Source organism: Spinacia oleracea, chromosome 6 (genome assembly GCF_020520425.1).
Source record: "Spinacia oleracea cultivar Varoflay chromosome 6, BTI_SOV_V1, whole genome shotgun sequence".
Taxonomy (NCBI): Eukaryota; Viridiplantae; Streptophyta; class Magnoliopsida; order Caryophyllales; family Amaranthaceae; genus Spinacia; species Spinacia oleracea.
The window spans coordinates 60,782,475-60,804,782 of record NC_079492.1 but is presented as its reverse complement, the minus strand read 5'-3'; the positions used below and the strand labels follow the sequence as shown (position 1 = coordinate 60,804,782).

At 41.3% G+C, this 22,308-nt stretch overlaps 2 protein-coding genes across 2 annotated transcripts; both read right to left on the bottom strand.

Annotated features, from left to right (window-relative positions):
* Positions 1-8,606: 8,606 nt before the first annotated feature.
* LOC130463978 (uncharacterized) lies at positions 8,607-18,059 on the bottom strand. Its single transcript, XM_056833301.1, has 2 exons — positions 17,920-18,059; positions 8,607-13,634 (listed from the first exon to the last, which is right to left on the bottom strand). The coding sequence occupies exon 2, from the start codon at positions 12,990-12,992 to the stop codon at positions 9,804-9,806; it is 3,189 nt and encodes a 1,062-aa protein (XP_056689279.1). The 5' UTR covers positions 12,993-13,634; positions 17,920-18,059; the 3' UTR covers positions 8,607-9,803.
* Positions 17,518-20,378, bottom strand: LOC110800485 (uncharacterized). The gene is made up of 2 exons (XM_022005788.2): positions 19,858-20,378; positions 17,518-19,008 (listed from the first exon to the last, which is right to left on the bottom strand). The coding sequence occupies exons 1-2, from the start codon at positions 20,269-20,271 to the stop codon at positions 18,091-18,093; spliced, it is 1,332 nt and encodes a 443-aa protein (XP_021861480.1). The 5' UTR covers positions 20,272-20,378; the 3' UTR covers positions 17,518-18,090.
* Between the last annotated feature and the right edge of the window lie 1,930 nt (positions 20,379-22,308).

Below are 22,308 nucleotides of genomic sequence, written 5' to 3'. Positions count from 1 at the left end.
ATAATCTGACTAATGTTTTATTTATAAGTAATGTTATGCAGGCCCCTAAAATTATTTGTCGTGTGGAGTCGTTCGTGAAGTTAATAAAAAAACTAGATGTTTCAAGACAAGAAGAAATAGTCAAAATGGGTTTTAGTGGGTTGTGGAATTGAAGATGGGGAAGTTGGACTGGAGATTTTGTTATTGGTTGATGACTAGGGTAGATGCTGACGGGTATGTTGAGTTTGGGGATGGGAATGTGTTCCGACTTACCCCGCAACATGTACAGAGTATTTTTGGGCTTCCAATGGGAACCAAGTATGTTCATGTGGCAATAGATTGGAAGGATGAAGAAATGGAAGGTCCTGCCATTGAGTTGTTTAAGTTGTATGGTATTGGAGCTGATCATCTTTCAAAGGAATGGTGTTGTTGGCGAAGGTAGCCAAAGTTGCGGAGGGGAAGAAAGATTCAACAGGGGGGGGGGGGGTTACACCTCTAAGTAGCCCTGGCGAGAAGCTCGGATTTAGGAATGCTTTCTTGGCTGTGGTAGTGGACCACTTACTTTGCCCTACATCCATGTGCACCAACCTGTCACATAAAGTAACGGGTGCTGTGTGTTTGGGTGGGGTGGCAGAAGAGTATGACTGGTCCACGTGGACGTGTAACAGGCTCATGGGGCGTATTGAGGTTTTTTGAAGAGTTTTTATGATCTTGGTTATGCTGGTGGATGTGGAGGTTGTGTTGTGGCCTTAATGGTAAGAGTAGTTGTGTTATTTTCTTGTAATATGTGGTTTTATATAACTAAATTCTAGTTCTAATACTTGTTTGATTAAATATACAGATTTTTTTACCTTGATCGTTTGGCGGGAACCTCCGTTGATGTGGAACCTTTGCCTAGAGTGAAGGTTTGGGGGAACCTGCAAGTTAAACAAGCAATCAAAGGAGACAAGAGATGGGATACGACTATGGTAGATCCAAGGTAATAGCAAATTGAAGGTCGATTGATATTTTGTTATTTACGTTGTGTTATTGATGAGTTATTTATGTGTTTGCAGTCGAAGAAGGTGGTGTATGGTCCTGATGGTGAAGTTAGAAGTAGTGTCAGTGGGTTGACAAATAAGGAAGCTGATCGGAGGATTGATGTTGGAGTAGATGAGCCGATGACCGGCAATGGCACAGGGACAGGAATGATCTTAACCTCATTCCAAGATGGACAGATGTTGGTACGAGGGATGGAAACACAGGGTTTCCCTCTTAGAAAATTGCATAGAGATAGTTCCGTTGTATAAGAACTGACGCATCAGGTATGGTAGTCACTTTTTGCGTACTTGTTATAGTATTTGCTAATTTTACTTAGCTTGCGTTATTGCATTTGTGTGTTATTGTTGGTTAGTTTAGCGTATTTTTATCGTTGTTGTTTGGTTGTGTTGGTAAGTTGAAACTTTTGTGCAAACCTGAGTTGTAGTGGTGCAAACCTGAGTTGTAGTGGTCAGTACACCCATTTTTAGTTGAATTATTTGTGCAAACCTGAGTTGCAAACCTTAGTTGTGTTGGTGCACCAATTGTTTGTGCAGGTACTTGAATTATTCAAACCTAAGTTGGAGCGTTTGATTGTTTCTACCGTTGCCGAGAGGGAATGGGTAGCCAATAGTAGGGGTGGTGGTGGTGATGATAGTGGTTGGGGTGGTGGGTTGGTTGGCAGTCGTGGGTTGGTTGGCAATGGTTGGGTTGATCCTCGTGGTGGTTTTACTACTGGTGTTGTTGCTGGTGGTGTTGGTGGGGGTGGTGGTGTTGGTGGGCGTACGAGAAGAGTTGATTATGGCAGAGGTGGTGTTGGTCGGGGTATGGGAAGAGTTTATGCCAGGGGTGGTGTTGTTGATGATGTAGCTCTAGGTCTAGGTCCACCGGGATTTGTGGATAGAGGACCTCCAGGATTTGAGGCAGGCTATTATGCTGCTGGAAGACCGATAGGCTACGATGTTGCTCGAGCACCTACTGCCTTTGATTCTGGTCGAACACCGATTGACTTTGATTCATTTGCACGTGGCGGAAATTCATTTGGAGGAGGTTCAGGAGGAAGCGGTGGAAATAACATCGATGTGCGATTCAGGTTCGTTTCACTATAACATTGGTGGTGGTTTATCGGCTGGTGTTTCGACCGTTGTTTCGACTGGTGTCTCGACTGCTGCGACGGCTGTTTCAGAGAGACGTTTCGATGATGTGATTAGGAATAATGATGATGTTCTGGAGGAAGTTCCTGTTAGGGTGGTGATAAGCCAAGTGGCAGCTTCGTGTGTGAATCAAGCTAAATAATTTTTGAGGAGGAGTTGCTAGACTCAACAACTGGTTCTTCAAAGAAATCAAACGTCGCAGCCGTACCACCACAAAATCAAATACAGAAAGAGCAAGAGAAAATTGTGGAGAAAATTGTGGAGAAAATTGTAGAGAAAGAAAAAGAGAATGCGAAAGAAAAAGAGATAGAAAAAGAGAATGAGAAAGAAAAAAGTCCTGGGACTAGGCCCAAGAGAGTGACTAAGTCGGCTGTCAGTTTGTCTTCTGTTGTGTATGACTTGTCTTCGCAACCTCACAGACTTACAGCCTTTGCAAATCGTGTCCTTGTATATCAGATCTTGGCGGTCAAGGAACAACATTCATTTTAAATAGTATACTTGTATTTATACTTAGTGATTAGCTTTAAGTGTAAATTAATTGTTTTTTGTAGCCCGGGACCAGAGTTTATTAGTTGTGATGGAATAGTGGCTGATCAAAGGGATTGTTACCACACATTGATGATGAACCAATTTGTGAGTACCGGGTATGTTCGGATGACATCGTCTCTGTACACTAAGGTGTGGAGACAGAAGGATTTTATTGGAAAGAGTGAAAGGATATTGCTCTGTCCTGAATTTGCGGTTGTGTACCAAATTAAATTATCGATAAATTAAATTACATCCTATTGATTTTATTTTGGTTTAGATTATCTGATTCTGTATTTTTTTGTTTAAAGTCAAGGGTATTGGAACCCAAAGACTCCGATTTTATCATAGGCACCAAGTATGGCAAGGTTTTGAAAAACATCATGTTTACTTCTTTGTCGACGGTATGTATATTGCTTACATATATGTGTATGTGTACTGTAATTAGTTGTGTGGGAGTTATTTTTTAACTAACAGGGCAACGGTACGGATTTTTGTCCCTGTATTGGTCAAACAACATTTGTGGGGTGTTTGTTTTGACATTAAGGTGAAGGCGATAAGATTGATTGATTCGATGTTCAAAAACCCAGTGGAAAAACATGCTGATACCCTTAATGATCTGGTAAATGTTCGGGACTTGCACTGTGTTCCATAAATGTGGTTATATTTCTTTCAATACTTTGTATGATCTGTTTTGTGCATTGAATATCGGTATACTCGTATCAGGTAAATACAGTGGACACCATGCTGGAGGTAAATGTTGGGGGATATGTGTTAGGGACAATGAGTGCTTGGCCTACTGAGACCATCGAGATAGTAGGCACTACGGACCAGTGAGTATATATGTGGTTTATATTTTTATTCTTAATCGTTCTTGTACGTGTATTATTAGTTTGACTTAAATATGTTTTGTAGTAGGTCGTGTGGGGTTACGATGTTAGGCTGCATGAAGGCATGTGCGCCGAGGTTCGTGTCACAGTTTGCAGTGGTAAGTTTCTTAACATCAAGTCAGTAGTAGGTTATATGTCCAATTGGTAGCGAGTGCAAACCTAGGACTAACATTTTGCCTGATTAATGTAGGTTGATTTGGTGAAAGCAAGAATGACGCTAATTCTTGAAGACGTGTTGTCGGAATACAATGACATCAATTATGCCATGCTTGATGCCATGCTGCTCAAGTAGTGAGGACAAGGTGGGGTAGTTGTGGGTTGCCTTAAATTGGTTTGGGGTAATTTTTTAAGTTGTGATCTTGATTTATAATACTTTTATTATTTGTTAATTGTGGGTTGCCTCAAGCAGTGAACACTTTGATGGTTGGATTAGGATAACTATATTATTTGCTAGAATTGATTTGTATTTTGGTATATAGTAGTAGTGTACTTTAACATGATAAATGGTATTGGGTCGAAGTCGGTTTGTATTATTTGTGTATGATGAATATTTTAGGCTTGGTTGATGAATATTCCAGGCTTGTATGATGAATATTTCCGGCTTTTTTTGGTGTATGATGAATTTTCCAGGCTTATTTTGCGCAATTTTATGTTCAAATTATAGGGCCCAAAGTTTGATTTTTGACCAGGTTCAGTCCAGCTACAAAGTATAGTCCAATACAAGTGTTGGAAACAATTAGGGGATTTTTAAATGACGTCTGCGTTTTCCTAAAAACGTCCGCATTTAGTGTAGAAAAATACAATTTTGCCCTTTTGATATTTAACCCCTCCAACAATAATAATAATAATAATAATAATAATAATAATAATAATAATAATACGGTTGTTCTCTCTCAAAAGGGGCGATTAGGGGGGATTAGGGTTGTCGGGATCGTAGGCTCCACGTCAAAGGTCCGGTAGCTATCACGGCGGCGAAGGTTGCAAGAGGTTCGCCGGCGGTTTCCGGGCAGTTTGTAGGTTGTTTTAGGGCAGTTTGCAGGAGGTTTCGGTGTTGTTCGTAGGGTGTTTTGGGTGCAGCTTTTAGGCGATTCCCAGGGTTTTGGGTGCAGTTTTCAGGTGAATTTCAAGCGTGGGTGGTGGTGCGTCTTTGGTGTTGTTGTGGCAGCGTCGGTTCACTGGCAAAGTGGGCAGTTTCGTAGTCTTTTCAGGCGAGTAATTGATCAGTTCACGACAACATTCTCAGGCGTTTTCCGGTGGTCTAGGACGGCATTTCGGGTTCCAGTTTGTGTTACGTCCAGTTTCCGGCGAGTGGGTGTTGGTTTTTCATATCAGCAGTTTCCCGCAGTGTGTCGATCAGGTTGTGTGAGTTCGTTTGTCCGTCCATTCGTGTGTGTTTTGGTGATTGATCAGGTACGACGGCTAGCTGGTTCGACGCTACTGCAATTCGTGGGTTCAGGTTGGTGTTTCTTGTGGTCAGTTTGGTATTTCAGTTTGGTGTTCGTTGTTATTGTGGGTTGTTTTGGAAGCGTTTTGTGTGGTCAGATTGGTGTTTGGTGAGTTCATTTTGGTGGTTTGTGGGTGTACGAGTTCAGCTTTGGGAGTTCAGCTTTGGTGGTTCTGTTTTGGTGGTTTGTGGGTGTACAAGTTCAACTTCGTCGGTGTTGGTGTTGGGTGTGTCAGTCAGCTTTGGTAGTTTTGGTTAGCTTGTCTCGGCAGTTGTTGTTCGGTTTTCCGGCGAGTGATCGTTGTGGTTGGTAGTGGGTACGTTGGTGTTACTTTTTGGTTGAAGTGCTTTGATATGGCGGCTTCCGTGGAGAAGTTTCATTGCCCTTTTGTGGGTCTTAGCGGGTGTCAGGATGGAGGTGGGCGTGGTATGGTAAGGAGTTCTCTGATCACTCACTTACGGGATCGTCATTGTTGCTCTGGTGTGCGGGATGTAACCCGTCATTCCCTTACTACCAATTTGCAGGTTTTTTCTACGGCTGAGGTGACTTTTCGTCGTATGGGAATTTGGCTGTGTGGAGATTGTTTCAAGACGCATACTCATCGTACTAGGTGTCGACATGGCAGTGGTTCTAGTACTGTTTTTGTGGACCCACCTAATTCTGGGGATGGTATTATTCGTTTTATTCTCTACGGTATTCAAAAGCCTCAAGCTCCTACTGCCGAGCTGTCTTCTTCTGATGCGCCTCGAGAACATCATTTTTCTTTTGATGTTGCTCTTCTAGACACTTTATTGTCTAAGCGATTGCGTTCTGTGAAATCCATCCCTCCCAAATGTCGTTTGGGTTTTTCGCGAGTTCTAAAAGGGGCGCTTGATAAGGTGATTTGCAGACCAGATGACATTGCTTGTTGGGTTCAGTTGCTTGTGTTGCCTCTTTGTGTGCTCTCGACTTTTTCTCCGCGAAGTAATCGCGAGTGTTCCTCTGGTGTTAGGCGGCGGCGACAGGAAGAGAGTATCACCTCTGCTATTCGTTCTTGGGGTGAGCCTGGTGGTTTTGAGCAGCTTGTCATCGACACATTGGCTAGCGTGTCTCCATTGGATGTTGACGAATACCATGATTTGGCGGAGCGTAATATTAAGCAATGCAAGAGAAAGATTTCTGACGGTCACTACACTACTGATGTTATAGTTCTTTCGTCCTCTGGCCTTGCTCCTTACTGTGGTGCTACTCTGGCTGATTTGCAAGAAAAACACCCTTCCTTTCCGGTCCCTACCTTACCGGATATCCCTGTTGATCATCACCTTACTGCTTCATCCGCTGTTGTGTTGGAGCAGATTAGGGGCTTTCCGCGGGGTACTTCGTGCGGTAGAGATGGCTTGCGTGCTCAACACCTTTTGGATTGCTTGGGTGGTGCTGCTGTAGCTGTTTCTGATGAGTTGGTGGATGCTATTACTCAGGTAGTTAATCTCTTTCTTGCTGGAAAGTGTCCTGGTGAGCTTGGAGGATATATTGCTAGTGCTCCTCTTACGCCGCTTGTTAAGCCTGGTGGTGGTATTCGGCCTATTGCTGTGGGCACTGTTTGGAGGCGCCTTGTTTCTAAGGTCGGGGCTGTTTTGATTGGTCCGCGTTTAGGAAACTACTTCGGAGGGCTTCAGTTTGGTGTTGGGGTTCCAGCTGGTGGTGAGGCTATTCTCCATGCTGTCAATCGTTTGGTTGAGGCTCGTGGGGCTGATGTTGGCCTCTCTATGTTATTGGTGGATTTTCGGAATGCGTTCAATTTAGTTGATCGATCGGCTTTGTTGCGTGAGGTTCGGCTGCACTGTCCTGCTCTTTCGCGTTGGGTTGAATTCTGCTACTCTTCTCCAGCGCGGCTGTACTATGGGGAGCACACCTTGTGGTCTTGTCAAGGTGTGCAGCAAGGGGATCCCCTCGGCCCTTTGCTTTTCTCTCTGGTTCTACATCCACTGGTGTGTCGAATCAGAGACTCTTTTGATCTATCTCTTCAGGCTTGGTACTTGGACGATGGCACTATCGTTGGTGATACTTTGGTGGTTGGAAAGGTCTTGGAGTTGATTTTGGAAGAGGGTCCTCATTTAGGTCTCCATTTTAATGTTGAGAAGACAGAGGTTTTCTGGCCCTCGGAGGACCCACGTAGTCGTCTGGAGGGTGTCTTTCCTTCGGATATTGCTCGTCCAGCGCTTGGTGTTAAGTTGCTTGGTGGTCCAGTCAGTACGGATTCCTCTTTTTGTAAGGAGTTGGTTTCGCAGCGTGTGTCGAAGACTGTTGTGTTGATGGATGATGTGACTAAGCTTAATGATCCCCAGTGTGAGTTGTTGCTTCTTCGTGCGTGTACTGGAGTCTCTAAACTCTACTTTGCTATGCGCACGTGTCCGCCTCATCTTTTCGAAGCGGCCCAATTATCCTTTGATGTGGCTCTTCGGGCTTCTTTAGAGCGTATCGTGACTGCTTCGAGACCTGGGTTCGGTGACTGGCAATGGCGTCTTGCCACCTTGCCTTATTCTTATGGAGGATTGGGTGTTTATTCAGCTGGTGATGTTCGGTATTATGCTTTTCTTGCATCCCGTTTGCAGTCTTCTGGTTTGCAGGATTCGCTTCTTCGGCTTTCAGGTGTTGATGGTCGGGGACCGGCCTTTGATGATGCTCTTGGTCTTTTCAATAGGACCGTGGATACCGACCTTATGAGTAGCCCTAGTGAGATCGCTGCCCCCACACTCATGAAGAAATTGGCAGACATATATTTCACGAAGGTTACGGATGATGCGGTATCCGCCTACTCCTTATCTTCACGTCATGTTGCCTTATGGAAATCACAGCAGGGGGATCACTCCTCAGCTTGGTTGCGGGCAGTCCCCATCTCAGGTTTGGGCCAGACTATGAACGGTAAGGCTTATCGTTCGGTTCTTTGCTATCGGTTGGGTATTCCTTTGTTCTCTGATTCGGCGTCGTGTTCTGCTTGCTCTCGGGTTTTTGATGGGGACATTTATGGGGATCATGCCGTGTCTTGTGCTGGGATCGTGGGTATCAAACATCGGCATAATGTTGTTCGTGATACCCTTTTGGATATTTGCTATCGGTCGGGGATTTCTGCTCGCAAGGAGGTTGATGTTGGGCTGACTAGTGAGGGTGATGGAGCTCTTCGTCCTGCAGATATATTGCTTTATTCATGGGATGGCGGTCTAGATGTGTGTGTTGACTTGACTGGGTCTTCTCCTATGAAGCAATCTGGGTTGTCAGGCTTCGTTCCGGGTCGGGTTGTGGCGGTTGCAGCGCAGCGGAAGCTGGATAAGTATGCGGCACGTTGTAGGGCTTTGGGTTACGGTTTCTTTCCTTTTTCCTTCTCTTCTTTTGGGGAATTAGAGAAAGGGGCAGTTTCTTTGCTGAAGCGGGTCCAGGCGTACTCCAGGGCTCAAGACATTGGGGCGCGGGCTGCTGCCCACATTTTCAGCAGGATCGGGTTCGCCATAGCTAGAGGAGTGGGGGCCCAGATTGTATCTCGGCACCCCTCCAACTTCTTGTAGTCCACTTGATCTTTGTAGCTTGTTAAGCATGTAACGTTTTGGTGTTTTCTTATAATAATAATAATAATAATAATAATAATAATAATAATAATAATAATAATAATAATAATTAAAAAAAATAACAATAGTACGAATCGGTAATGAAAATGAAAAAATAACAAGATTACTAATAAGAATAAGGAAAATTTGGTAATATTAATCCAACCTTTGGCCGGTTTTCTTTTATTAATCCCACCTACGACATATTTTTTAATAATCCCACCTTTACTACCCAACGACTTTTATTGGGCTTAAGTGACCGATAACTGGTGAAAAAATCATCGAGATGGTGATGAATTGATGATGATGACTGAATACATCTAGAGAGAGTACTTCCACGTAGGGATATATTACCGCCGACAATAGGTTTATGACGTGTTGGGCCCAATAAAAGACGTTGGGTGGTAAAGGTGGGATTATTAAAAAATATGTCGTAGGTGGGCTTAATAAAAGAAAATCGGCAAAAGGTTGGATTAATATTACCAAATTTTCCTAAGAATAAAAATATCTCGCCACTCATAATCAGTATTTAGTAAGTGGAAGCAAAATTGATAAACAAAATAATCATCATCATCATCTAGTTCAAAATTGATAAACAAATTAAGTAGCAGCATCATCATCATCAAGTTCAAGAGATTAAGCAGCATCTTCTTCATCATAAATCTTACGGAGTAAAAAAATTAAACAGCATTGTTGATTGCCTCTGATGTTGATGATGCTTACCTTAACATTTAAAAAAAAAAGAATATTATTGCCGCTCAAACTTAGCAGTTGGTAACCATGGTTTGCCGCCAGCAAATGGCGGAAACGACCATGGCTCAGTCGCAGATCTGGCGCGGCTGAGCCGTGGTCGTTACCACCATTTGCTGCCGGCACACCATGGCTACCAGCCACTAATTTCAAGCGGCAATAGGCGCAACAAACACCCACGCTAATCCCGAATATCGCTCCTGAATGTTGCTGCTCCTCAATATCCCTGCTACGTTCCTCACTTGAATTAACCAAAGCAGCCCTCGGCCACGGAAACAACCCTCGCCGATCACTGTCGGATCGCCGGCCTGGACCCCCCTAATCACCCATTGAGCACGACCCTAATCGCCCCTAATTCCCCAATTCCCCTAATCGACCCCTTAATCTTATTATTATTATTATTATTATTATTATGGGAAAACACCAAAACGTTACAAGCTTAACAAGCTACAAAGATCAAATGAACTACAAGAAGTTGGAGGGGAGCCGAGATACAATCTGGGCCCCCACTCCTCTAGCTATGGCGAACCCGATCCTGCTGAAAATGTGGGCAGCTGCCCGTGCCCCAATGTCTTGAGCCCTGGAGTACGTCTGGACCCGCTTCAGCAAAGAAACAGCCCCTTTCTCTAATTCCCCAAAAGAAGAGAAGGAAAAAGGAAAGAAACCGTAACCCAAAGCCCTACAACGTGCCCCATACTTATCCTGCTTCCGCTGCGCTGCAACCGCCACAACCCGACCCGGAACGAAGCCTGACAACCCAGATTGCGTCATAGGGGAAGACCCAGTCAAGTCAACACACACATCCAGACCGACATCCCATGAGTAAAGCAGTATATCTGCAGGACGAAGAGCTCCATCACTCTCACTAGTCAGCCCAACATCAACCTCCTTGCGAGCAGAAATCCCCGACCGATAGCAAATATCCAAAAGGGTATCACGAACAACATTATGTCGATGTTTGATACCCACAATCCCAGCACAAGACACGGCATGATCCCCATAAATGTCCCCGTCGAAAACCCGAGAGCAAGCAGAACACGGCGTCGAATAAGAGAACAACGGAATACCCAACCGATAGCAAAGAACCGAACGATAAGTCTTACCGTTCATAGTCTGGCCTAACCCCGAGATGGGGACTGCCCGCAACCAAGCCGAGGAGTGATCCCCCTGCTGTGATTTCCATAGGGCAACAAGACGCGAAGATAAGGAGTAGGCGGATTCCGCCTCAGCAGTAACCTTCGTGAAATATATGTCTGCCAATTTCTTCATGAGTCTGGGGGCAGCGATCTCACTAGGGCTACGCATAAGGTCGGTCTCCACGGTCCTATTGAAAAGACCAAGAGCATCGTCAAAGGCCGGTCCCGGACCATCAACACCTGAAAGCCGAAGAAGCGAATCCTGCAAACCAGAAGACTGCAAACGGGATGCAAGAAAAGCATAATGCCGAACATCACCAGCTGAATAAACACCCAATCCTCCATAAGAATAAGGCAAGGTGGAAAGGCGCCATTGCCAGTCACCGAACCCAGGTCCCGAAGCAGTCACGATGCGCTCTAAAGAAGCCCGCAGAGCCACATCAAAGGATAATTGGGCCGCTTCGAAAAGATGAGGCGGACAAGTGCGCATAGCAAAGTAGAGTTTAGAAACTCCAGTACACGCACGAAGAAGCAACAACTCACACTGGGGATTAAGCTTGGCTACAGCATCCATCAACACAACAGCCTTCGACACACGCTGCGAAACCAACTCCTTACAAAAAGAGGAATCCGTACTGACTGGGCCACCAAGCAACTTAACACCAAGCGCAGGACGAGCAATATCCGTAGGAAAGACACCCTCTAGACGACTGCGGGGGTCCTCCGAAGGCCAGAAAACCTCCGTCTTCTCAACATTAACATGGAGACCTAAATGAGGACCCTCCTCCAAAATCAACTCCAAGACCTGTCCAACCACCAAAGTGTCACCAACGATAGTGCCATCGTCCAAGTACCAAGCCTGAAGAGATAGATCAAATGAGTCTCTGATTCGACACACCAATGGATGTAGAACCAGAGAAAAAAGCAAAGGGCCAAGAGGATCCCCTTGCTGCACACCCTGACAAGACCACAAGGTATGCTCTCCATAATACAGCCGCGCTGGAGAAGAGTAGCAGAATTCAACCCAACGCGAAAGAGCAGGACAATATAGCCGTACCTCACGCAACAAAGCCGAACGATCAACTAAATTGAACGCATTCCGAAAATCCACCAATAACATAGAGAGGCCAACATCAGCCCCACGAGCCTCAACCAACCGATTGACAGCATGGAGAATGGCCTCACCACCTGCTGGAACCCCAACTCCAAACTGAAGACCTCCAAAGTAGTTTCCTAAACGCGGACCAATCAAAGCTGCCCCGACCTTAGAAACAAGGCGCCTCCAAATAGTGCCCACGGCAATAGGCCGAATATCCCCACCAGGCTTAATAAGTGGCGTAAGAGGAGCACTAGCAATGTATCCTCCAAGCTCAGCAGGACACTTTCCAACAAGAAAGAGATTAACAACCTGAGTGATAGCATCCACCAACTCATCAGAAACAGCTACAGCAGCACCACCCAAGCAATCCAAAAGGTGTTGAGCACGCAAGCCATCTCTACCGCACGAAGTACCACGCGGAAAGCCCATAATCTGCTCCAAAACAACAGCGGAGGAAGCAATAAGGTGATGATCAACAGGGATATCCGGTAAGGTAGGGACCGGGACAGAAGGGTGCTTTGCTTGCAAATCTGCAAGAATAGCATCATTGTAAGGGGCAAGACCTGAGGAAGAAAGAACCCTAACGGCAGCAGTGTAGTGACCGTCAGAAATCTTTCTCTTGCATTGCTTAATATTACGCTCCGCCAAATCATGGTCGCCGTCAACATCCAATAGAGGGGGAGACACACTAGCCAATGTGTCTATGACAAGTTGCTCAGAACCACCAGGCACACCCCAAGAACGAATAGCAGAGGTGATACTCTCTTCCTGTTGTCGCCGCCTAACACCGGAGGAACACTCACGATTACTTCGTGGAGAAAAAGTCTTGAGGACACAAAGAGGTAACACGAGCAACTGAACCCAACAAGCGATGCCATCTGGTCTGCAAATCACCTTATCAAGCGCCCCTTTCAGAACTCGCGAAAAACCCAAACGACATTTGGGAGGGATGGATTTCACAGAACGCAGCCGCTTGGACCATAAAGTGTTTAGAAGAGCAACATCAAAAGAAAAATGATGTTCTCGAGGCGCAACAGAAGTAGACAGCTCGGAAGCAGGAGCTTGTGGTTTTTGAATACCGTAGAGAGTAAAACGAATAGTACCATCCCCAGAATCAGGTGGGTCCACAAAAACCGTACCAGAACCACTGCCATGGCGACACCTAATACGATGAGTATGCGTCTTGAAACAATCTCCACATAGCCAAATTCCCATACGACGAAAGGTCACCTCAGCCGTAGTAAAAACCTGCAAATTGGTAGTAAGGGAATGACGGGTTACATCCCGCACACCAGTGCAACAATGACGATCACGTAAGTGAGTGATCAGAGAACTCCTCACCAAACCACGCCCACCTCCATCCTGGCACCCGCTAAGACCCACAAAAGGGCAATGAAACTTCTCTACGGAAGCCGCCATATCAAAGCACTTCAACAGCACACTTGATAACCTCAACACACACCAACAATACCAACACCAAGCGCACACTTGATAACCTCAACACACACAAACAATTCCAACACCAAAGAGCAGCAACTCAAGCTTCCCAGCACACGAACGCAATCAAACACCAAACTCCAAAACAACCGCACAACAACAACGCATAATCTGACCAAACTAAATGCAAGAACCTGAAACGGACTCCCGAATTGCCAGGAACTGAACCCCAAACACTCTCGAATTGCAGGAAACTGAACGCACTTGCCGGAGAAGAAACTGACCGCCGAAACTTGAAATGAACTGGACAAAGCCTGCGAATTCCCGTCGTTACCCTAAACAGCCCGCTATCACCCGTTGAAACTGAAACCACCGACAAAACACCACCCGTAACCGCCGGACACCACCGTCTGATACTTGACAACCGTCTGATACTTGACAACCGTCGCCGAAATCCCGTCTTTACCTTAAACAGCCTGCTATCACCCGCCTGTAACCGCCTGTAACCGCCGGCAAAACACCACCCGTAACCGCCGACTAAACAATACCGCCTGCCCGCCTGATACTTGACAACCGTCGCTGGACACCACCACAACAACGCCGGTAAATCGACGTGGAAGAGCCCTAAACGCACATGATCGAATGAATTATTATTATTATTATTATTATTATTATTATTAGTATTATTATTATTATTTCTTATTATTTTTATTATTATTGTTATATTATTACTGTTATAAATTATTATTATTATTATTATTATTATTATTATTACTATTTAGAATTTTATAAGGGTACAACCGTCATTTCAAGTAAAATACGCGGGCGTTTTTAGCGAACGAAGGCGTCGAATAGCGACACACAACAATTATGATACAAATCAACATCAAATCAATCTATAGTCCAATGCAATGTATAAAATCAATCTAAATTCAATCAAACAAAAATCATTGACAAAAATAATTGACACAAATCAATCTAACATAATAATTTTAGTATCAAATCCAACATGAATACCAAAATTAATACCATTATTGCACAATGAATATCATTTTAGAGTAAATTACTACCATTTTGGAAATATGAATACCATTTAAGATTGATTACTACCATTTCTCAAAATTGAGTTGCTAAATGCAGCATGATTTTACTTAACGCAACCCTTTTTTCTTTCATTTGTTTCATTCTGGAAAAAAAAAAACCTAACCCCCACTTTTATTGTTTTCTCTCAACCTTTTCCCCTATTATTTTTATTCACGTAAACTTGAATTTTTTTTAGTGTAACGTGTATGTGATAAAATTAGAATACGTATTTGGATTGGCATGGACGATTTTTTTTGAATTGGAAGACCTTGAAATTGAGGTAATATCCGTTTTTTTCTGTTTTTTTCGAGTCACTTCATGTAACGTATATGAAATATACACTTCCATTTTGTACAGATTGAACAAAACAGAATTAGCTATTTCGTATAGATTGAACATAGTGGAACTAACTATTTCGTACAGATTGAACAAAATAGAGTTAACTATTTCATACAGATGGAACAAAATATAGTTAACTATTTCATACAGAAACCAAAGAATTAAAAAGGGTATTTCTGGTTTTTTACAGGGGTGCGCCAAAGTAATTGAAGGTTACGTATAGCAACCGTGTTTTATAACAATGAATACTATTTTGAAAATTTTAATACCATTTTTGAAATATTAATACCATTTTTAACAATTTGAATACCATTTTGGAAAATGGTAAATATAAATAGTGGAATATGGTTAATAATTTGTATTTAGAGTGAAATTAGGGTTAATAATTATAATTAAGAGTAAAATAGTGGTTAATGATTCGATCATAGGATGAATTATGATTCATGATTAGATTCTACGATGAATTGGAGTTAATGATTCAAATTAAGAGTGAAATAAGGTGAATGATTCACGAATCAATTCCACAATGAACTAGGATTAATGGTTAATGATGATTCGATTTAACGATTCGATTTAATGATTCGATTTATGATTCGACATAAGATTCATGATTAATCATTTGAATTAAGATAATGATTCGACTTATGAATCGACTTATGAATTAGGCTTAGGGTTTAGGGTTTAGCTCATTAGGCTTAGGTTAAGTGTTTCTAAGTTAGTCATTAGGGTTTCTAGGGTTTAGGATTCAATTTAAGTTAATCGTTGCAATTACAAGTGCTATATGGTAAATGATTCTAGAATACGGTTACTCATTCGACTTACGAATCATGGTTAATAATGATTCTAATTTAAGTTAAGGGTTCGATTTATGTTGATTAATTTCGCTTAGTTTCGAATCGATTCTAAGTACACTTAATGATCAAGACCTGCCTAGACCTACTTTTCAAATTTATCGTTATAAAAAATCAATCTAAACAAAAGTGACTTTTTCAAATGATGACTTTTAAAAAATGACCCGCAAATAATCTTTTATATTTTTATTTGGTTGTGATATGTTTTAGCAAATACATACCTGATATTTATTTGGACTTCCTCCTTCCCATCAGCTACAGCTGCCTGCTTGAAACGCTTTTTTATTGTGGTCCATATTTTTAACTAATCTACTGAGCTGCGAAGTATATGAACTTTTCAATTCATTCGATGTGTAATTATAATGATTTCAAAGTACCTAAAATATGTACTCCGTAGTAGATATTTGCTTTGAAATACATTTAGTGAGATTACATTTTTTGTCACAGAGACTAGCAACTTGTTGGAGGAGAAGTTACAACTGGAACTTGTGGGTATGACCATGACCCGCTATAGACCCTATTAACTTTTGGCTATGACCCTAACCCGACCCTGACCCTTATGACCTTGATCCGACCCTGACCCGCATGTATTTTTATATGACCCGCAAATAACCCGACCCGCTAATAACCCGTCCCGACCCGTCCAATAACCAGGTCTGCTGAATATACAATCAACAAATCGAGTAGTGGTCAGGGTAGGACTAGTTGTTAAGAACCACTACCCGGTATTGCCGCTTTTTCTCGAGTATTCCGTACTCAATAGTCGGTTATTGTAGGTCGTAGCAACTTAAACCAAGTAATATAGCGGATCCCCTCTTGCAGCTGAAAATTCAAGGTTAGCAAACTCATGTAATTGGAAGCAAAAACCCAATTCATGAATGCGTTTTTGTTAGTGTACAAAAACGGCAAGTTCATGTAAACTCATTTTTCACGGCACCTCTTACAATGTGTCGTCTTAAATTGTACATTCCTTCATGAATTAATTAATAAGTATTTGGTTAATAAAATTAAGAACTTTTTATATTTAATTAAATTCAAACCTTGAATATTCTTTGCTTTGATCCTGAACTACAACAACTGTTCTATACGTTTCACCTAAGGAACTTTTATCCCTTAAAATATAATCCTCATTTTTTAGCTTCCTGTTAATGTCTTCAAGACTATCTCTTCCTACTTCTCCCCCTTCTTTCTATCTTCCATTGCTGCCTTCTAAGTTTCTCTGGCATCAATGTATATAAACCTTCTTTTCTCTTGTAAATAGTGTTCTCTTTTAATTTCTTTATTTATCATATACTCTGCATATATTTTACCGTTGAATTATCAAAATTCGAATTTGTATATAATTTGTTAATATGTTGACATCCATGACAAGATTCTTAATGTGCCATAGAGTAATTACTCAAAACCCATCATCATCAGCTAGATTATTACTAGTCAGAAACCTGCATAAGGAACCTATACCCGTCGAATGGAAGAAACCTAAGTTAGGGTGGACAAAACTAAACTTTGATGGGTCTTCTATGGGCAAAAAGAGAAAAGCAAGCATCGGAGGAGTTTTCCGAGACCATAATGCTAAGTTCTTGCTTGGGTATGCAGAATCAATTGAAAATACAGATAGCACCATTGCAGAACTTGCAGCCCTCCTTCGAGGGCTCGAGATTATATTGGAGAATGGGTGGAGTGATGTGTGGCTTGAGGGAGACGCCAAGGCTTTGGTAAACATCATTGTTAAGAGAGGTACTATGAAGTCATTGGAAGCTCAAAGGTATGTTAGTCATATAAACACAATCATACCTGAGATTAACAACTGTACTATGACTCATATCTATAGAGAGGGCAATCGAGTTGCTGATAAGTTTGCCGAAATTGGCCAGCAACTGGAAAATCCTCGTATTTGGAGACATGCTCCACCAGATGAGGTTTTGTCAATTATGCGTGAAGATGCTCAAGGAAAAATTGTTCTTCGGAGAAGATGAAGATTGATTTAACTAGGTGTTGAATGTTGATAAAGGTACATAATTTAATCAAGAGGGTGTATGTATGTATATTTTGTTATGCGTCATTGTTTTTGTTCCATCTTGGAAAGTACCTGACAATATTCTAGCTTTCAAAAATGTAAATAGCATGCAAATATCACTTGTCAAAAGGATTCAGAAAGGCAGATAAAAGTTTACAAGTTTAGAGTAAAAATGCCATTAACTACAACTTTGCTTTGCTTCACTATATAATCCACGTTATTAGCCATAAGCATAAGTGCATAACTATCCATTACGGGGTAACATATTGGAAAAGGCGAGTAGAGATACAGATCATAATGACTATACTGTCATTGTATCAGATAATCAAAGCTCAAACGTTCAGCATACAGCATCCACATAGATTAGCCTTCTATTGCAGGGGAGGTACCAACTAGGGTGGGAAACTCAGGTATAATGTATAATGCCTCCCTATCAGATCGAAGGGGTGAATCTTGGAACAATTTTAGATAAGAAATACTACGTACAACAACAAAACAAAACATTGCTCCCCGTCAAGCAAATCAAGTTCTAGCAAGCATAAGCATAGCCATCTATCCAACATTTCACAAACAAATCAGGGAAACAGAACTTAATATTAAGTGGAGTAGTTAAACTTACAAATTATCTCGAGACAATGCAAGATTGCAAGTAGCAGAATCCACCAACAGCTTTGCTTTTCATAAACTTGTTGGAACTTGGAAGTTACCACAAATGAGCCCATGCTCGCCACAAAGTACAGTTGTGCAAAAGGCTAGCAATAGTACAGGAGTACACTACCAAACATACCATCTAGGTAGTCTCATCTCCCTGGGGCTTTCGATACTGACGTCCCTGCTTCTTAAACATGATGCCTCTATCAGACCCGGCACTTGTTTCAGCGCTTTCAGGTTCATCAACTTCCATGTCACCAACTTCCGTCTCCTGCTCCTCAGCTACCACATCAAGAAAGGTTGATTGCGTGGGAGGACACTTTGTATCACCTCCTTTCTCTTGACTCGCTTCACTAAAGCCACCTTTCGTAGTATCTGACTTTTTCTTCGGAATAAAGGTTACTGATTTTGGAAGATCAGTAGAAACATCTGAGTCAGGTTCTGACATCACGTTCTTTGCCTTCATCATCTCAACAAACTCCAAATAAGCACCCGTGTTTGACTTACTGCCCATTTCATCAGTGGAATCAAGAGTATAGCATGTATATTTGGAAGGATTTTGAATATAATCCGGGACCCGAGAAGCACTCTTATTCGACTCAGACCCAATAACTTCGGTAATAGTTTTCTCCCATGTCATATTACTTGGAACTTCACCAGCTGCCTTGTCATTGCTTAGACAAACAGGGTCAAACCTGACACGTTTTGCCGGCTTTGACGTTGATTCACACTCCTTTCTTTTTAATATAGGTTTCAATAACTTGCCAACAACACCTTCAGTTGACATAGCAGAATCTCTATCAGCGGTTGAAGGAGACTGCTCAGGTTTATGTTCAGCCTGTGCAGCTGCAGCTTCTGCATCGTCTTCTTTCAATCTAATCCTTGCAGCCTGGCGATTAGCACGAGGATCCTTTCCCCTAAGAATCCCAACAGCACCAGGAAGTTCATCGAGAACGCCGAAATGTGAATCATGGCTACCAGTAACGTCCCCCATATACAACCGATCACCGGCATTCTCCCTTCCTAAGGCAACTTTGTCAAAAGTATCTTCTTCAGCCTGCGAATTCAATAACCTACAAGTGATTAGACCAGCATATATAAGTAAACCAAGTTATTCTTGACAAGTTGACATAATTTGTCCAGGTTTTTCTTAAAAGCAGCCAAAAAAAGCAGCAACAATGTGAGTAACCCCAAGAAGAAAAATTACTTTCAATATACTCCGTAATTCATCTCTATCATTTACTACAACCACTGAGGCACTAGGCATAAAACTAAGGTACAGCTCTAGGCAAAAGAAACTCCTAGAAAAAATTGCTGCCAATTTCGGGTTACCTAACCGAAAACAAAATGAGAACATTCACTGTTTATCACACTATTTTCCTCAGAACTCAGCACAGGAGAACCTTATACTCTAACAGCATATTCACCATTGACAGCACCCCCTTCCTCCCAAGTCCTAACACCTCCTTCGCCCTAGGTAGTGTTAACTGTTAAATCCATTGTTGACTGAATGAACTGATATAAATTGAATTTCTGAACACCAACTCCCTCATATCTTCCAATGTTTCAAAGTATTCCTCCACATAAAAACATAGCTAAAATCCAATTGGGTAGGCCTAGATATGAAATAAACATTGAAAATGCAAATTCAACAATCGTTCACTAAAATCCTAGCAAAACCACAATCTCCTCCGATTCAATAAAATCAAATGTGAACCCTAAACTCATCATTCCACATTAAACAAGCAAAAAACAAATTCAAAAATCCAAGTGTGTGAAATGTGAACATTGAAAATCAAAATTCAATAAACGTTCAGTTAAAATCAATCAAACCCACACTCTATCCCAATTCAATTCAATTAAACATAAACCCTAAAATCATAATTAACCCTAAAAATCAAATTACCTCATTATCTAGAGTAGAATCCAAACCGATAGAACCTTTGACATCCCAATCATTTAAATCAACCTTCTCAGCTTCTTCTTCTTCTTCTTCATCTTCTTCTTCTTCGTCATCCACATCGTCGAGACCTTCGATACCGTCATCCTTGAGCTCTTTGCGATAATTACTTAGGTTTTTACGGGAGTTTTTGCGGGCATGAGAGAGAAAATCGTCGAAGGAGGAAGAACAAGGGTTGGAATCTCTAGAAGTGTCGATGTCACGGCGCCACTCTTTCTTCTCAACCTGGGAATCTGTGAGCGACCAAAGTGGGTTTGAGAGAGATTTTGGGGAGGGTTCTAGAGTTGCGAAGAGGGATCCGAACGTTTTCTTGACTCTCTCTGAAAATGCCTTGTCGTCCATGGATTCTGATGACGCCATTTTTGTTGTTGTTCTTGATGAGTAAAGATGTTTTCTTGGTTTTATAGGGTGCTCAATTCTCACCGCCTTTGGATGGGGCTAATTAGGAATGTGTAACAGTTATGGATTACTTGTATTATTTATTACATTCTACGGAGTAATAAATAGAGTTGCTTCCAAAAAAAACCGATGTGACTCCATAGTACATGCCAACTCCCTCTTTGTTTCCGAATACAAGCAACAGTTTGAGTTTACACATGGTGTATTGGGGAGTTAATCAGCACAAGGGATGAATAAATTATTGCTTCCGTTTTAACTTGTATTAATTGGACCGGCGCACTTGCCAATGCATCATTTGACCCGTATATTTCGAGCGATTTCTGGCAATAATGCTAAAAAATACGTAAATTCCCAAAATACGCCTCATTTTATGTTAATTTTCACTCTACCGTCCACGTTATCAAGAAACCAGTCTAGTATTTTTTAATCAATTAGCACGGAACCGCCAACTGAAATAGCGGTTGAAATAGTTAAACCATTATCGCAATTGGCGATCAAAATGTATAACAAGCCGATTTCTTCAACAAAACCCCCGATTTCTTCAATTCGTCAACATGATCTAGCACAATAACGAAAACCCAGATTTACACCTGACACGTTACCCACTTCAGAAAGCAATCAAAACACCCAATTGACGAAACGCAAATTGTTAGGTGCACTCGAGAGTACCAGGAGGAAGGTACTCTCGCGCGTTAAAATAACGTCATGTTCGCTTTTTATGAAAAAAAATAACATTAGCTTTGTGAAAAATAACATGAAAGAGAAAATAACATATATTAATAGGAAAATAACATAGATATATAGGAAAATAACATATGTTTTAAAGTATTTGTCTCTAAATTTTAAACGGCTTATGTTGCAAATTTACATCAAATTTTAATCTAATGGACTGAAATATGGTTTAAAAGATTAAAAAAAAAAAGTTTAATGTTGAAGAAAAAGAAAATCACATATTAAGTATTAACCTGATTAAGAAACAAATAACACAGTGTAATACTGACGTAACATATACAGTAACATACACAGTAACATAAAAACACAAGATTTTAATTAATTATTACTCTATTTTGGCTTAGGAAAACAATTACCTTTTTCCATCTTCATTGTTCTTCATGCTTGAGCTTTCACCCCCTTTACCGGCCATCACTACTCTCCTCATTCAGATTCTCTTCATCTTCGTTAGTTTCTCTGTATTACAAAATAGCAAGATTTTAAATAATCATTGCAAAAAAACCTAGGTATTATCGAATATACAATTTGTGTCATCGTATTAGATTTTAAATAATTCATGATGCAATTGTGTCATCGTGTTCAAGTTATTCAGAACTACAATTTTACATTTAAAAAGAAAAAAACTCAAAAAATTAGGGTTTATAAGTCCAAATTTTCAAAAATATGAACAAAAATTAGGAAAAACTACATAATTATTTAAAAATTATTGTTACTCACCTTGTACTTTTGAATTCCTTGTTTTATGGATATGTTTTTCAGGCTAATTTTTCTTCCATTTTACTTCAGAAATCTTCAAAAATTACAAGGAGAAATGTAAATGAAGAGGAGACTTTTAAGAAATGTTAATGGAGAGGAGAGAAAAAGCTTAAAAATCTCAAAAAATGGCGGTTTGTGGCATTGCATGTGGAGTGAGAAAGTGGAGAGGAAAGAGAAAGTTTCGAAATGGAAATGAAGCGTTACTGTAATTTTTCTTCATTTTAAGGCTATTTATACTTATAATTTTGGCAGTTATGCTATGTTACTTTTTTCATTTCGTATGTTACGTAGGTCGTTTCACATGTTATTTTATGTTACCCAACGTTCTATGTCGCGCGCGTTTTGTTTTGTAATCGCTGCGTTTTACCCCGGAAGTACCATTTAGACGGTACTCTCGGTTGTATAATTCAGTAATTGTTAACGAAATTCCAGATTAAAAAAAGTCACGGATTATCAGATTAACACCATTTTTTACGACCAAATACAAGTACAGAATTTCAGAGATTGGTA

Excerpts from the sequence above, each read along its gene's own strand:
- LOC130463978 (XM_056833301.1), bottom strand. The coding sequence starts at position 12,992 with ATGGCGGCTTCCGTAGAGAAGTTTCATTGCCCTTTTGTGGGTCTTAGC.
- LOC110800485 (XM_022005788.2), bottom strand. The coding sequence starts at position 20,271 with ATGGCGTCATCAGAATCCATGGACGACAAGGCATTTTCAGAGAGAGTC. Across the intron at positions 19,009-19,857 it reads ATTCTACTCTAGATAATGAG|GCTGAAGAAGATACTTTTGA; the intron begins GTAATTTGATTT and ends TTGAATTCGCAG.